At 43.2% G+C, this 14,878-nt stretch overlaps 1 protein-coding gene across 1 annotated transcript; it reads left to right on the top strand.

The window, feature by feature from the left end:
- The first annotated feature begins 6,894 nt into the window (after window positions 1–6,894).
- Window positions 6,895–12,290, top strand: ZBTB14 (zinc finger and BTB domain containing 14). Its single transcript, XM_068191951.1, has 3 exons — window positions 6,895–6,933; window positions 8,505–8,573; window positions 8,983–12,290. The coding sequence occupies exons 2-3, from the start codon at window positions 8,571–8,573 to the stop codon at window positions 10,324–10,326; spliced, it is 1,347 nt and encodes a 448-aa protein (XP_068048052.1). The 5' UTR covers window positions 6,895–6,933; window positions 8,505–8,570; the 3' UTR covers window positions 10,327–12,290.
- Window positions 12,291–14,878: the final 2,588 nt, after the last annotated feature.

Genomic DNA, 14,878 nt, shown 5'->3' with positions numbered 1-14,878 from the left:
CATAAAGCCACAGAGCTTGTTCACTGTAACAAAACTTTCCATCTCTCTTTGTGGATGTCAATGCCAAATGATGATCAACAGCTTGGAAAAATGTCAGCAGATAAGTGCCTGCAATGAACTAGTGAAGCAAGCAGCTGTACCACCTAGAAGCAGGCAAGCTGTCTTTCAGGGGCAGCCTAATTCCTCTCTACTGATGGCATTCTGTGTGAGGTTTATGAATGCAGGAATATTGGTCATCCAGTGATGTGAAACTATTATACTCTATATTGATTTTATTTTACGGAGTATTGACTAACAAATATAGCAATGGGGAATTAAATGGGTTGTTCTTGCTCTAAACAATAAACACCTAACTGTTTTAAAAAAACATGAGGTTGATAAAGAATAAGGTTGGAGGGGACTGAAGGCTGTAGCTGTGAGATGACTGATTTTTCAATTATAGTCTATCCATAATTATGAGGAACAGTTTCCAATATTCAAACACAAGATAAAGGCTTGGGTTTTTTACAAAATAAATACATCACAGTAAATAGCACTTGTTTGCATTTGGCAAGCTTGGCTCCTTTCAGAAAATGCAGACTATACTATGTCCAAATTATTCTATCATTAGGAAAAATGCCTTCAGTGAAAGGATCATCAGGTATTGCAACAGGCTGCCCAGGGAACTGGTTGAATCATCATCCTGGAGGTATTTAAAAGACATGAAGGTGCGGTGTTAGAGACATGGTTTAGTGGTAGACTTGGCCATACTGGCTTAATAATAGGACTCAGTGATGTTAGAAGTTTCTTCCACCCTAAATGATTCTATCATTAAAATTCAAATGTGAATAAAAATCATTTTTGCATAGGCATGATGAGAACCATGATATCTTGGTAGCAATGACTCCAGCTCAAAAAACAGTTAAATTGCTCTGCTCTGCCCATTCTCATGCCAGCAGATAATTCATCCAAAAAAATCTGTGTGCCCTACTTACACAAACAAACTGGACAGCGCATAAATAATTCACAGAATGGCAGCCTCTTTTATTAACTGCATACTGACAGACTCTGTCAGAAACATGAAATAGGGCTGAAAACACCATATAGGACCAGGTTGTGTATGTAGTCTGTAAATAAAAAATGTACCTGACCTGTGAATGAGAAATTTGTTCTTTTTTGGTAGATCAGACATGAGGAAGCTATTATACACTTCTGGACCAGCTGTTTCTTAGCAGTATGTTATACTGCTAGGAGGACTGCAGTACAAGCAAGAATGAAGCACAGATACAGCTCTCACCAAGTGAGCATTAACTAATTCACCAAAAAGCTTTCTACTCTTCCTATATACTCTGCCTTCAAAGGTCAAGAAATATCCAGGTTAAAAATGAATGTGCAATTTTAAGCTATTGTCCATTTGATATCATCTTTACCTAGGATGATAGTATATATATATAAATATATAGCCCTCTCTTTCTTTCTTCTCTGGGACCTCTCATATCTGTCCAGTGCTCTCTTTCCATTGGGTGCTGTGAATAACAGTAGACACTGCTACTCCCTAAAGTCTCTACCTGTAGCATTTCTTAGCTTCAGCACCAGCATACAGGACCACAACTGAATCGGGAAGGAAGGAATCAGGTAGGAAGACAAGGGCACAAAGGTAAGGAAACACAGAGAGAACACCACGGGGAAGGAAGAAAAAGTGAAATTTCATTATATGCTTTTGGCACTTGGCATTGGAAAGTGGCATCCATTCTTCTTCACTCACTGTCCATGTGGCTCTAATCAAATAAGGGTGTCAGCAGAGTCAAGAATTGGGCTGAGAGTAAGGTAATTGTCAATGAAGGAGAAAGAGAAAGAAAAAAAAGAGAAAAATAGGAGGATGAGCGAGATATGGGGGAGAAATAAATAAAAAATACTGAAGAAATAGAGTCCAAAGCCCAAAACATTAAAAAATATATACCCCTAAAAGGGGTAGGGGGAATAAGGATGGGACATGGAGACAGAGAGGATATTAACAGGGACAGTAATAGGGTGTGTGTAATTATGCAAACTACAGCTAGACCTGACTAGACTATGGGATGTCTTGTGCATGCACAGAGTGTGAACTGGCATGTTCACACGGCCGCATCTTTTTAGCTTCTACATTTCTTGATGATCATCTCTCTCCAGGCATTACTATACATGACTGTAGATAAACACACCACAGCAGTAGTAGTAGAATTAATTGGTAAGAAAAGTGTAACATTAAAATGCTCATCTACTTAGAATACAACAGTATTCAGTAAGACTTTACAGATCAGGTTCTCTCAACAGGACTTGTGTCCCTTCAGGCATTGGTGCAAACTGCAAGCTCCAAGTGCTGTTCAGTCATTTGGAGGGTGGTATGGCCTCTCACCATCCATTTGTACAGCTTAGCCAGGGGCTATGGCACCAACCTCCATCATCTATGCTCCGCTCCTCCCCAGTTGTCTCTACTATTTCCTCTTTCATAGGGATACTTGAAAATACAGGCACGAGTAACTGATGTGAAAACATGACTAACTCATGCGCAAATTTCTGCCGGGAAATTTGCCAGGTTGCTATGGGAAACACACACTGCAAGGAGCATCAGCTCCCTGACTTCCCTCCTCTGTCCTAACACATTCACTTACACTCTCCGGAGGCTTTGCTGTCCTTGCTGACACACGGGAATATACTAGCAGGGTCTATGATTCCCTTTCACAAATACTGAATTGTTTGTATGTTCACCTTCTTTTGTGCACTCAGCCTGACAAGAAAGCTGACCCACAGAAAATCTGTGTCCTTGAGATACAATCTCAACACATGAAATCTGGCCATAATATCACAATGTTTCTGTTGTCATTTGGAACTCACACAGACATTATAAACGTAACCATTTCAAACACACAGGAATCCACTGCACTTTACATATATTTTTCACTGGTCATCACTTAGAAAGCGTTAGATGGAAGATTCAGTCTTCCCTGCATGCCATCTCCAATGCCTTATGCATGGTTACACAAAGTGACACTTGTCATTCTTCACTCCTGTTACACAATTTTCTAAACAAAACAAACACATCCTACAAAGGACTATTTTCCCTGACAGATATCCGTGCAATCCAAATAGTCTGGAAACAGCCTGTTGGCTCCACATAGCCACAGCATCTATAGTCAACTTCATCAGAGAGGAAAACAGCTTCAAAGAAAGGAAAACTACTTCAAAGTCTAAACGTTCATCTGTGCTAGCTGAGTACAGGATAATTTAATAGGAAGAGTGTTTCAGTTAGATAGATGATTCAAACACTTTTTCTGCAGAAGGGTATTTTCCAGTAAATTGAAAAAAGACTTGATTTGGCAACTGATATGACTACACATATTAGCCCACAGACATGCTAGTGGAGATGCAATGGGTTTTATTCTTATGCTTCATCTTCAATAATATATATTTTCAATCCCAGGTCTTTTCATCCAGAATTTTTGTGACACTTACCTTTTGTCTCTTACTTTCAAAACCAAGTGCAACATTCATATGTAACGAAAAATATGACATGCTCTACTGGGTTTCTGTGACAATCTTTTGGTAGTAGGGGGAAAAACAGAGGGAACTTCTGTAAAAAGCACTAGAAGCTTCCCCTTCTCATAGAATCAATGCCAGAAGAATCCAAGACAGATGCACTGCTGGCCAAGGCTGAGCCCATCACTGAGGGTGGTAGTGCCTCTGGGATAACATAGTTAAGAAATGAAGGCAAAACCTGTGCAACAGAGAAATAGGAGGGAGAATACATGAAGGAAGCAGCTGTGCAGACACCAGAGTAGGTGAAGAAGAAGGGGAAGGAGCTGCTCAGCACCGGAGCAGAGATTTCCCCTGTAGCCCATGGGGCAGCCCATGGTGAGCCAGCAAATATTCACCTGCAGCCCATGAAGAACCCCCAGTTGGAGCCGGAAGAATCCCAAATGAAGCTGTGACCCTGCGGGAAACCTGCACTGGAGCAGTCTTTTGGCAGTTGTATACCCAGGGAAATAGGAGCCTACACTGGAGCAGGCTTGCTGACAGGACCTGTGACCCTGTAAGAGACCCACATTGGAGCCATCTGTACTTAAATCACTGCATCCCATGGCATGTGTCCCACACTGGAGCAATTTGTGAAGAACTGCAGCTCACGGGGAGCACTCGTGTTGAAGAAGTTTATCAAGGGCTGTCACCTGTGGAAGGGATCACATGCTGGAACAGGGGAGGAGTTTTAGGAGTCCTCTCCCTGAGAAGGAAGAAGTAGCAGACACAATGTGTGATTAACTGACCCCAGACCCCATTCCCCTCTGCAGCTGACAGAGAGAAGGAGGAAGAGAGGAGAGAAAAGGGGAATGAAGTTAAGTCTGGGAATAAAGGACAGGTGGAGGAAATGTGTTTTAAGATTCAGTTTTTATTTCTCATTACTCTACTTTGATTTGACTGGTAATAAATTAAAATAATTTCCTCAAATAGAGACTGTTTTGATGTAACAGTAATGTGTGAGTGACCTCCCCCTGCCCTAATATCTCAGTACACATGCCTTTCAACATACTTTCTCTCCCCTGCTCAGCTGACCCTAACTTTGGTGGGCACCAGGCATCCAGCCAGAGTCAACACACCACACACCATTGGATAGTAACAAGGATTTTTTTTTTATTATTCTGAGTCCAGATATTGAACATATGCTTCCCCTATTTTAGTATCTCAGTGGGAGCTACTAATGATACAATTGAAACACACAGAAACAAACATTCACCAGTAGCCTAAGATACAGAAAAACAGAGACAAAAAAATGGATAGCTGTAGCTTTTGTAAGGTACTGGGTTCTTTTTTCCAATACTAGTTTAATTCTGATTACTCACAGCAGAACCTGGCCCTAAAAGCTAGGCATATCCACACCCTGTCAGGCACAGATAGAGCAGGGAGAGAGAGCCTTAACAAAATGAAGTGGTGCCATTTGCTGGTCAGTGTGGTAAACCAGCAGCTATGTATTTCTCAGGAGTAATAAGGTTATCGCAGGAGCGTTTGGGACACTTGAAGAAAGAAATAGCACATTGTGAAATTGTAAAAGGGAAGCTCCTTCCACAGTGGAGAGAGTTTTTTTCAGGATTCAGAAATATTTCAAAGACTTCATGCAGTCATTGCATCGTTTGGGTTGGAAGGGAACTTAAAGATCTTCTAGTTCCAAGCCCCCTGCCATGGGCAGGGACACCTTCCACTAGACCAGGTTGCTCAGATCCCCATCCAACTTGGCCTTGAACACTTCAAGAAATGGGGCATCCACAGCTCCTCTGGCCAGCCTGTTCCAGTACCTCACCACCCTCACAAGGAAGAATGTCTTCCCTATATTGAACCTAAATACCCCCTCTCAGTTTGAACCCATTACTTCTTGTCTTATTTAAGACAGTTAATTCTGCCTTCTGAATGTAAATTACCAATGTTACTACAAAAACAAGCCAGGAAGTTTTGACTGCCCAGGCAAAATAGGGACTTAATTTCATTATATTTAATAGGGAGTGGGGAATAATTATTTTAAAAACCCAGCAAAACACAGTGATCCAGCTGGACTAAAATTCAGTACATATGTTAGTGCATTACACAGAAAACCTCTCAGAAAATAGCCCAGGAAAGGGAAGGAGTTATCAACCCAATGAAAAAGGTCAATTTGTTGCTCCCAGGAGATGACTCCACTATTCCGGTGACTTCTTTAATTCGCTGTACTTTCCAACACAAGTACTTACCGAGATTTTTTTTCCCAAGAAGATATGCCGCATTTCACACTAGCAGAAGCACTCTAAAGCTTTATTTATGTACAAGTGATTCCAGTGAAAGCTGTGCCATCACGGTAGCTTCTCATGAGATGCTTTTTGGAAAGAAAACCAGAGGTGGGAGATCGGCAGTGCAATAAAAGCCTCTATTCCTTCCTAGCGATCGCGTTATGCCTTTTAGAATTCAACCCCCTCGAGTACTTGCACAAGGGAGCGCAGGCGGGTTTGGGTGGGCAGAGCCGTTCCGCTCCCGGTGGCAGGCAAGGGACACATCAGGGGCAGGATCGCTCCCGCACCTCCCGCCACCGCCGCCGCTCCGCGGACGCGCGCGGGCGCGCCCCCGAGCGCCGCCCAACGGCCGCGCGGGTCCCGCCGCACCCGGCTCGGGGCCGAGCCCGCGCCGCGCTCGCCGCCGTGCGCCGCCTGGCGGGGGGAGGCTGTGCCCGCGCCCCGGGCTCGCACACGCGGCGGGCGCAGGCGCGGCGGGGCGGGGCGGGGCGGGTGCCCGCGGCGCGGCGGGAACGGCTGCGGCCCGCGCGCCCCCGAGGCCCGAGGAGGGGGGGGCCGAGCCGCGCGTCCCCCGAAGCGGGGGAAGGGCGATGGGAACTGGCGCGCCGCAGGCCCCGCTGCGCCCCCCTCCCCGCCGCCCCGGCCGCCGCCGCCGCCGCCTCCTCCTCCTCCGCGCTCCCCGAGCACAGGCGCGCCCTCTGCTCGCACCGCGCATGCACGCAACCCCGCGCCCCCCCTCCCCGAGCGCGCGCGCGCGCGCACTGGAGTGCTCGTGCAGGAGGCGGCGGTGACGGCCGGAGAGACGCGCGCAGGGCCCCCCCCCCCCCCAAGACCCCCTCCCCACATTCCCCCCCATTCCCTCCCTCCCTCCTTCCCGTCCCTTCCCCCGTCCCCCTCCCGCGCGGCGGCAGTGGCAGCGGCAGCCCCCCCCCGCGCCCCCCCGGGAAGCGCGGCTCCGCGCGCGCGGGCGGCAGGTAAGCGCGAGCCCTTGCCCCTTCCTCCCCCGCCCCCCTCCCGCGCCGCGGCCGGGCCGCCCTTGCGCTGCGCGCGCGCGCTCTCCCTCGCACGCCCCCTCCCTCCTCCTCCTCCTCCTCCTCCTCTCCCCCGCCTCTGCCATCCCTCCCCCGCTCGCCGCCGCCGTTACGGCCCCGGCAGCGCGCGCTGGGTGAGATGGCGCTGCCGCGGGCGCGCCCGCTGCCAGCAGCCCCGGCGCCGCCGCGCGCCTGCTTCCCGCGGGCTAGGGGAGGGCCAGCGGGAAACGGGGGGAGGAGGAGGAGGAGGAGGAAGAGGACGCGTCCAGCGGCGGATGCACACGCTGGGGCGCGCGGGTCCCGCGCGGCGGCCGCCGCAACAAAGGGGCGCGCGGCCGCGTCCAGGCGGCGGGAGCCGCGCGAGAACCGTTGGAGCGGGGGAGGGAGAGAGGGAGGCACGGACGGAAGGAGGGAGCGGGGCGCCGTCCCCGCGCAGCCCCGTGAGGCGGCGCGGCGGGAGCGCCGGGCTCGCTCCGGAGAGCGGCCGCCTGGCGCTCGCGGGCGCCCCCGACGCCGGGCCGGGAGCGCGGGCGGCGCGGCAGGGGCCGGGCTGGTCCCCGCCGGGAACCCGCCTGCGCCGCGCCCGCGGGCGCGTGGAGCGGGCGTGCGCCTCCGCGGGCACGGGCACGGCGGCCGCGAGAGCCGGCGCGGGGCGGCAGCGAGCGCGTCCCGAGCAGTCACTGCCCCGAAAACACCTCCCTGCGGCCCTTGCGGAGGCAGCGGCCGTGTAAAAAGTGTGTGGAGGAATAAATCTGAATTGCCCAGTGGAATTAGTAACCAGAGCTTTCTTAAATCAGAGCTGGAAACACTCTGGGCAAGTGTCTGACCCGCTCCATTCGGCAATGGACTAACTTTGTTCTTGGCAGTTCGCCCCTGCGTACTCCGCAGCCCTGTTTTCAGCCAATTACTTTTATAATTAGTTGTCTCTTAGTGTCGACAGGATTGCAGCAAAACTGGATACTGTTTAACAGGACGGTGTGTTTTCTGCTAGATTATTAGCAGCGACATTTCACTGCTTGCTTAAAAAGAAAGCATTTTTCCCTTCTTGCAAACAACTCTAAAAAGATCCCGTTGAAATAGTTGTTTGTCCTACCATCTTCAGTGTTGGACCGATACATTTTCCTGGGCCAGCAGAACCAGACAGTCCATAAATATGTACAATATTGCTTTCCGGTTTTGTTTCTTTTTGTATATTTCAAGTATTTACAGACTTACTATCTGGCTCTTTAGGACTAAGAAAATAATTTTGATTGGCCTTTTTTTGCTGCTTTTTTTTTTTTTTTTTTTTTTTTTTTTTTTTTGGTTTAATTTTTTGTGTAGCCAGGGACACTTTAGTGGAGGTGCCAGGCCTGCAGAGGTATTTGTAGGGAGCCAGGTGTTCCCATACCGTGTGAAACACACAGCACCAAGAGTTGCAAGCCTATCATCATTCCTGTCATCTGCTTCTGCTTCATATATGGTTAAGGATAAATTAGAATTTAGGGAAGAAATTCCCAGGAGATGTGTGCCAGGTGGCACAGGATTTGTTCCAAACCAAGTATTAAATTTCCCTCCTCTCCGCTGTGTTTCCTGCTTTGGCACAATATTTTAACAATGTATTTTATCTAACTTTAAATAATTGAAAATGCTGTCTTTTAACACTCAAATTAATTTTTGGAATAGATATTATCACATCTTGAAATGTTATTATCTTCCAATCTTTCAGGCTGAAGGTGGCCCATTCTGAGATTAATTTAATAATCATTTGCTTAGAAAACTTCCTGCATTGTTCATGGTAAGGCTTATATTTGATATTTCAAATTTAGTTTGTCATGCTGACTTATTTAGAGTGTTTCTTACACATTTTTAGTGTTAATGTTTCCTTTAGCTATAATAATATTTTATGAGTTGGGTCATACATTTACTGAGAATTGCAGTTTTAAAGAGAAAGTTTTCAGTTTTGTGTAACTGAATCAATGAAGATTTGAATAATTGTAAATTGTGTAACCTAAGAAAGACCTTTATGCATTCACAATTTTAAAATCAGTTTCAGAGTAATGCTTTTAAAGTCTAACAGGCTTTTTGTGGTCCTTTTATGCAAAAAAAAGTTGGGTTTTTTTTTAAATGATGGAAATTACTTAATCTGTTGGGATTTTGTGACTTAGACTGCTTTATAAAAGTTACATTTTCCTGTTAACTTACAGGAGTTTTTCATCAGTATGTCTGAAACCATTAAATATAATGACGACGATCACAAAACTGTGTTCCTGAAAACACTGAATGAACAACGTTTGGAAGGAGAATTTTGTGACATCGCTATTGTGGTTGAAGATGTTAAGTTCAGAGCCCATAGGTGCGTGCTTGCTGCCTGCAGTACCTACTTCAAAAAGCTTTTCAAGAAACTTGAAGTTGATAGTTCATCAGTAATAGAAATAGATTTTCTTCGTTCTGATATTTTTGAGGAAGTTCTCAATTATATGTATACTGCAAAGATTTCTGTTAAAAAAGAGGATGTAAACTTGATGATGTCTTCAGGCCAGATCCTTGGTATTCGGTTTCTTGATAAACTCTGCTCCCAAAAACGTGATGTATCTAGTCCTGAAGAAAACACACAGTCCAAGAGCAAGTACTGTCTAAAAATGAACCGTTCTATAGGGGAACCCAATGATACCCAAGATGATGAAGTGGAAGAGATCGGAGATCATGATGACAGTCCATCAGATGTGACAGTGGAAGGCACTCCCCCAAGTCAGGAAGATGGTAAATCACCAACCACTACCCTGAGAGTGCAAGAGGCAATTCTGAAAGAGTTGGGAAGTGAAGAAGTTAGAAAAGTAAACTGCTATGGCCAAGAAGTAGAGCCTATGGAAACAACAGAATCTAAAGACTTAGGATCTCAGACACCTCAGGCACTCACATTTAATGATGGCATAAGTGAAGTGAAAGATGAACAGACGCCAGGATGGACCACAGCAGCCGGGGATATGAAGTTTGAGTACTTGCTTTATGGTCACAGGGAACACATTGTATGTCAGGCTTGTGGCAAGACCTTTTCTGATGAAGCGCGTTTGAGAAAACATGAAAAACTACATACTGCGGACAGACCATTTGTTTGTGAAATGTGTACAAAGGGCTTCACCACACAAGCTCATTTGAAAGAACACTTAAAAATACACACGGGTTACAAGCCTTACAGTTGTGAGGTGTGTGGGAAGTCTTTTATTCGTGCACCAGATCTAAAAAAGCATGAAAGAGTTCACAGTAATGAGAGGCCATTTGCATGCCATATGTGTGATAAAGCTTTCAAGCACAAGTCCCACCTCAAAGACCATGAAAGAAGGCACCGAGGAGAGAAACCTTTTGTCTGCAGTTCCTGCACTAAAGCATTTGCTAAGGCATCTGACCTAAAAAGGCACGAGAACAATATGCACAGTGAAAGAAAGCAAGTTACAGCAGCCAATTCCATCCAGAGTGAAACAGAACAGTTGCAGGCAGCAGCCATGGCTGCTGAAGCAGAGCAACAATTAGAAACTATAGCCTGTAGTTAAAAACTAAAGCAGGAACTTTATCAGAATAATATAAGAAATGAAATGGAGCAAAATCTGTTGTTGATGTACATTTAAACTGAGAATCTTTTCAAGACAGCATATTTTTAGAGGATTTGAATGGTACATAGGAATACATAGCATCGCTTGGTTAGGTATTTTAAAACATTTCAGAGATGGGTATTCTTAGAATGTGAAACAGTTTCATTGTCACTAGCAGTATAATGCACTAACTGCTTTAATTCAAGAATGTGATCAAGTTCTCTATAACAGGGATCATCGCTGGCCGATGCTTTGCTTCATCCAGTGTGGAATACTGAATACGATGTAAACATTGCAATCAATGAGGATCAGTGAGTTATGCTGGAAAATGCTAAGATCTTAAAAATCACCAACATGGAAAGAAAGGATTTAGTTTTCATGATTCTTAGGTGTTATACCTACAATTTTTTGAGAAGCGTACATTGAGTCCCTAAGCTTTTTAATTCCTCTTGTTTTCACGTAGTGCAGGCTGGTACAACAGAACGTAAAGGAGGATGGTAGTCAAAATTAAATTGCTTCTTATTCTATTCCCTCAGATATCCTCCTATTTTTATAAAGGTGGCAAGTTTTAATGAAATACTTGCATTCTTGAAAAAACTGCATTATTCACAAGGATACTGACTGGCAAAGCAGAAGCGTCATGGCATTCACCAGTCCCTTCTGTGGGCGAAAATGTCTGCCTCATTTGTTTTTATGTTCACTTTTATACAGGGCCCAAGAGGTGGGACTGGGTCACAAAGGGAAAAGGGTGGAGCATGGAGGAGACATGTTCCTTACTCAAACCCAGTAAAAATCAGTAAAAGCTAATACAGCCTGAGATGGGTTTTTTTATTATGCAACTTTCAGGTCACCTAACCTAGCACAGTGAAGGCAGAGGAGTATCTGCATGAGCAGGTGACCAGGTGTCACTGCCAGACTCCTGAAGTTGCAGCCACGGGTGTGACATACCTGCCCGCAGGGCTCTGCTGGGGTTTGTGTCGTAGCTGATCATACAGCTCATAGATCTTGTTCAAGTTTAAAAGCTTCCATCTTTTGACACACCATCCCTCATCAAGAGGGAGACTTCAGTGAGTGAGTTCTGTTGTAATTGATCCTGGGTGAGTGTTCACTATTAGTCAGTTGCTTAATCTATTCTTTTTAAAACCAGCTGGGGTACATGCTGATAACAATAGTTAACTCACAGAGTCTAGAAAATAAGTGGTCTTTGGATTGCAGTCTGCTACTTGTGGTCATCAAGAGAAGACCCAATAACAGTGGCAATGTAATCCAAAGGTATATCGACCCTTTATTTTAAATTTGTAAATACTACAGCTGTTGTGAAGACTTCATTTGAAGTTGGAATGGGCAAAAAACACACACTTGGGCACATGGTTGGTGACGTTGGTCACTTGTGATACCTATAGCATATCAAAATGTTAGACCAGTTTCTGATAAGTTACTGTGTGGTAGATCACATCTTGCTTTTCTAAATAGAAATTTAAAATAGTGTTTTTGGAACTGTTCTATGGAACTTCAATTATTGAGGGTTTTTATTTGATTGAGGTTTTTTTGGTTTTTTTTGGTTTTTTTTACAGCTTAATTTTATTCATGTATTCATCAGGTTAAGCAGTTATCTTAAAATGCCAGTAATTGTTCAAACGCTGGTCTGTAAATAAAACATGACGTTAATATTTTAGAAAATGTAAACTTTGGACCTTTACCAATATATTTTTTTAAAATGTTGCTTCATTTTGCATTCAGTAATATTAGTTTGTAAACAAACTATACATTTTGTACCTGTGCGACATCAGAGGATGTGTATTCATCGCATTTTATTGGTTCTCTTGAGGAACATGATAAATGACCATTGTTAAAATGTTTTACTGTATATGATCATAGATATAAAGATAGTAGGTCCAAAATAGGATCTACTTTTTTTTTCTAAATATATTAGTCTTGGTATGTTTTCTTATCTGAAATTATGTGCACTTCTTCCTGGGTATGTTGGGGTTGAAAAGACTGTACAAAACAGATCTGTTGTGATAAGAGTTCAAAAATGTAAAATGTGAAGGAAGTAAATTTTCTCAAGGTCTGCTATGAAGAATGCAAGAAGCCATGAGCTTAAATTACAGCAGTGAACAATTATGTTAAGGAAAAAAAACCCAAATTTTAAAGGATTTTAATAATGAATCACTAAAAGAGAATGCCTGGGGAGGTACTGCAATCTCCACTAGTAGTAACATTCAAGAATGGGTTAGACAAACAAAATTAGGAATGATTTAAATATGGTTAATTCTGCCTTGAAGCTGAGGGATAAGCACAATAACCTCTCAAGAAAAGCCTCATTGGGATTTTTTTTGGAAAGTAATAAATTAAAATGGAGCTCACTGGGACAGCAGACACTGGAGTGGAAAGACCAAACTCAAGTATTACAGTTAAAGAAAACTGCTCCTGACTTTTGAGTACAAGTAGTCAGGCTGTGAGTTTGAAATTGTTATAGAAAAGCAGGCTTGCATTAGAAGACTCACAGTGGAAAGTGTGAGAACATTGTGTGTTACATCAGAGTAGATTCTGCTTTTGCTACAGCTTATAGCTGTAAAAGTTACAGGTGTGGAGGGATGGAGATATCCTTAGCTGTACACATACTCTTGTTAATGTGTTCTAAACTAATCTGTATATTCTGAAGGAATGTTAACCTATATATTGTGGCAGTGTGTCTGTGAAGTTCAGGTAAATTTGTCTGCGTCTTACAATGCTACTGCTCTCATCTCTCTCCGGTCTGTGCCAAAAGACACCATGCACAAAAGCAGGTGTTCATCAGCTCCAAGCCAATGAGGTTTTCCAGCGTGATAAACTGTAAGCTATGACATGTGTTCACTGAGGAATGGGCACATTTTTATTTTTGCTTAGACAAGGATGGCAACTTCTTTTAGAGTTTGAGACAGTGGATGAGATTCTGTCCAATTAATGGAAATTATGCTGTTGGTTCTACTGGGGCCAGACTAATCTAACATTCCTTAGAAGGTTTTTGTTTGGATTTTTTTAAGAGAAAAAGGAACAAAAATATCACATTTTGAACTGTGATATCTGCTTAATTTCTCATCCTAATTCTATTAGCTATGGGTATGCTGCTGATTATTTGGCACAACTCAGTTTGGAAACTAGAAGTTCAGGAAAGAATACCCTTCAGCCCTACTCCACTCCCCAGCCCTTCTTTTACATATTACTCTTATCAATATTTTTAAAAATATTAGAAAATTAAGCAAATCACAATTGAGTGAGTACTTGTGGTTTTGTTTTTCTGCTTTAATCTTTTAGAAAAGTTTAGACCTGGTGATCAGAGTTTTAAAGCTTGTTTTGTGACAAGAAATTCCTCATGCTCACTTCAGGAGCAAAAGTTTGAGGTCAGCTTCTATTTGTTCCAGTAAGCTACAGAATGCTAAATACTCCTTAAAATCTTGCCATTTAGGTAGCCAAACTGGAGTTCTTATGAAGATCAGGCCTCAGTTTTCGAATACAGAGATTGCTTTCGTGTTTCCATTAAGTAGGGATACTTAAAATTAATAGAGTTTTATGAAATACAGAATAGACTATCAGATTATATCAGAAAGTCTACCCTAAAGTTAGAGTATACTTTTAGTGGCAGATTATCTTTTAATACAGACAACTATGGTGTTATAGAGGAGACAAAGCATTTATGAAAGAGACTACATCATCTACTGCGTGCAACAGATGACTTTTCTGAATGTAAACATTTACAGATAGGTGCAGAACAGGATAATTCTGCCTGAATGGTAAAGACAGATCTAAGGAATTTTCATCTTTTTCAGTTAGTCCTTAGATCTCAGTAGTGTGCCCAGTCTGCCAGAAATGTGAACATTTCATTAAAAATTCTATTACAGCAGTTGGTCTGTCATTTGTCTTCATATAGATCTAAAACAATTATAGTAACATTCTTATTCATTTCAGAACAGATGGAGGATTTCCATTAATAGATCAGTTAAGTATATGTCATAAGAGTTGAGACACCTATTCTCAGGAACTATTTTTAAATGTAATGCAAGAAATCTGAAATAACAGAATAGCTAAAAATAGTGATTTATACAGTATTGATATATTTTCCAGTGTTTTTCTCTCCACTGTCCTTCTATATTATTTTTATTTGCATGCCCTGATCATTTAGATATTTATAGAACTCTGAAACTTGGTGAACTTCAGTGGTTCCAATATGAACAGCAATGTAACTCTTTAAAATAGAAAAAATATTACTGTTTATTATCTAAGCATCTAATTTTTTTATAGGTAAAGCTGAAAAACATGTGGACTGTATGAATGAAGATGTACTACATCTGATCTGTTTTGTATAGGGGTAACAAAAACAATGCCCAAAGCAGAACTTCTGGATACCTGTATCTCAGATTCCTTCCATGATTTTTTAATAAGTCTGTACTTTGAGAGCATGAGTTTGTAAAACAAATGGTGCTAACAAGAAATTAGAATTCTTACTGAATTGAAATTCCAAATGTATTTTCTT

The sequence above is a fragment of the Anomalospiza imberbis genome, chromosome 1 (assembly GCF_031753505.1).
Source record: "Anomalospiza imberbis isolate Cuckoo-Finch-1a 21T00152 chromosome 1, ASM3175350v1, whole genome shotgun sequence".
Taxonomy (NCBI): Eukaryota; Metazoa; Chordata; class Aves; order Passeriformes; family Viduidae; genus Anomalospiza; species Anomalospiza imberbis.
This window is presented reverse-complemented; position numbering and strand designations above follow the sequence as displayed.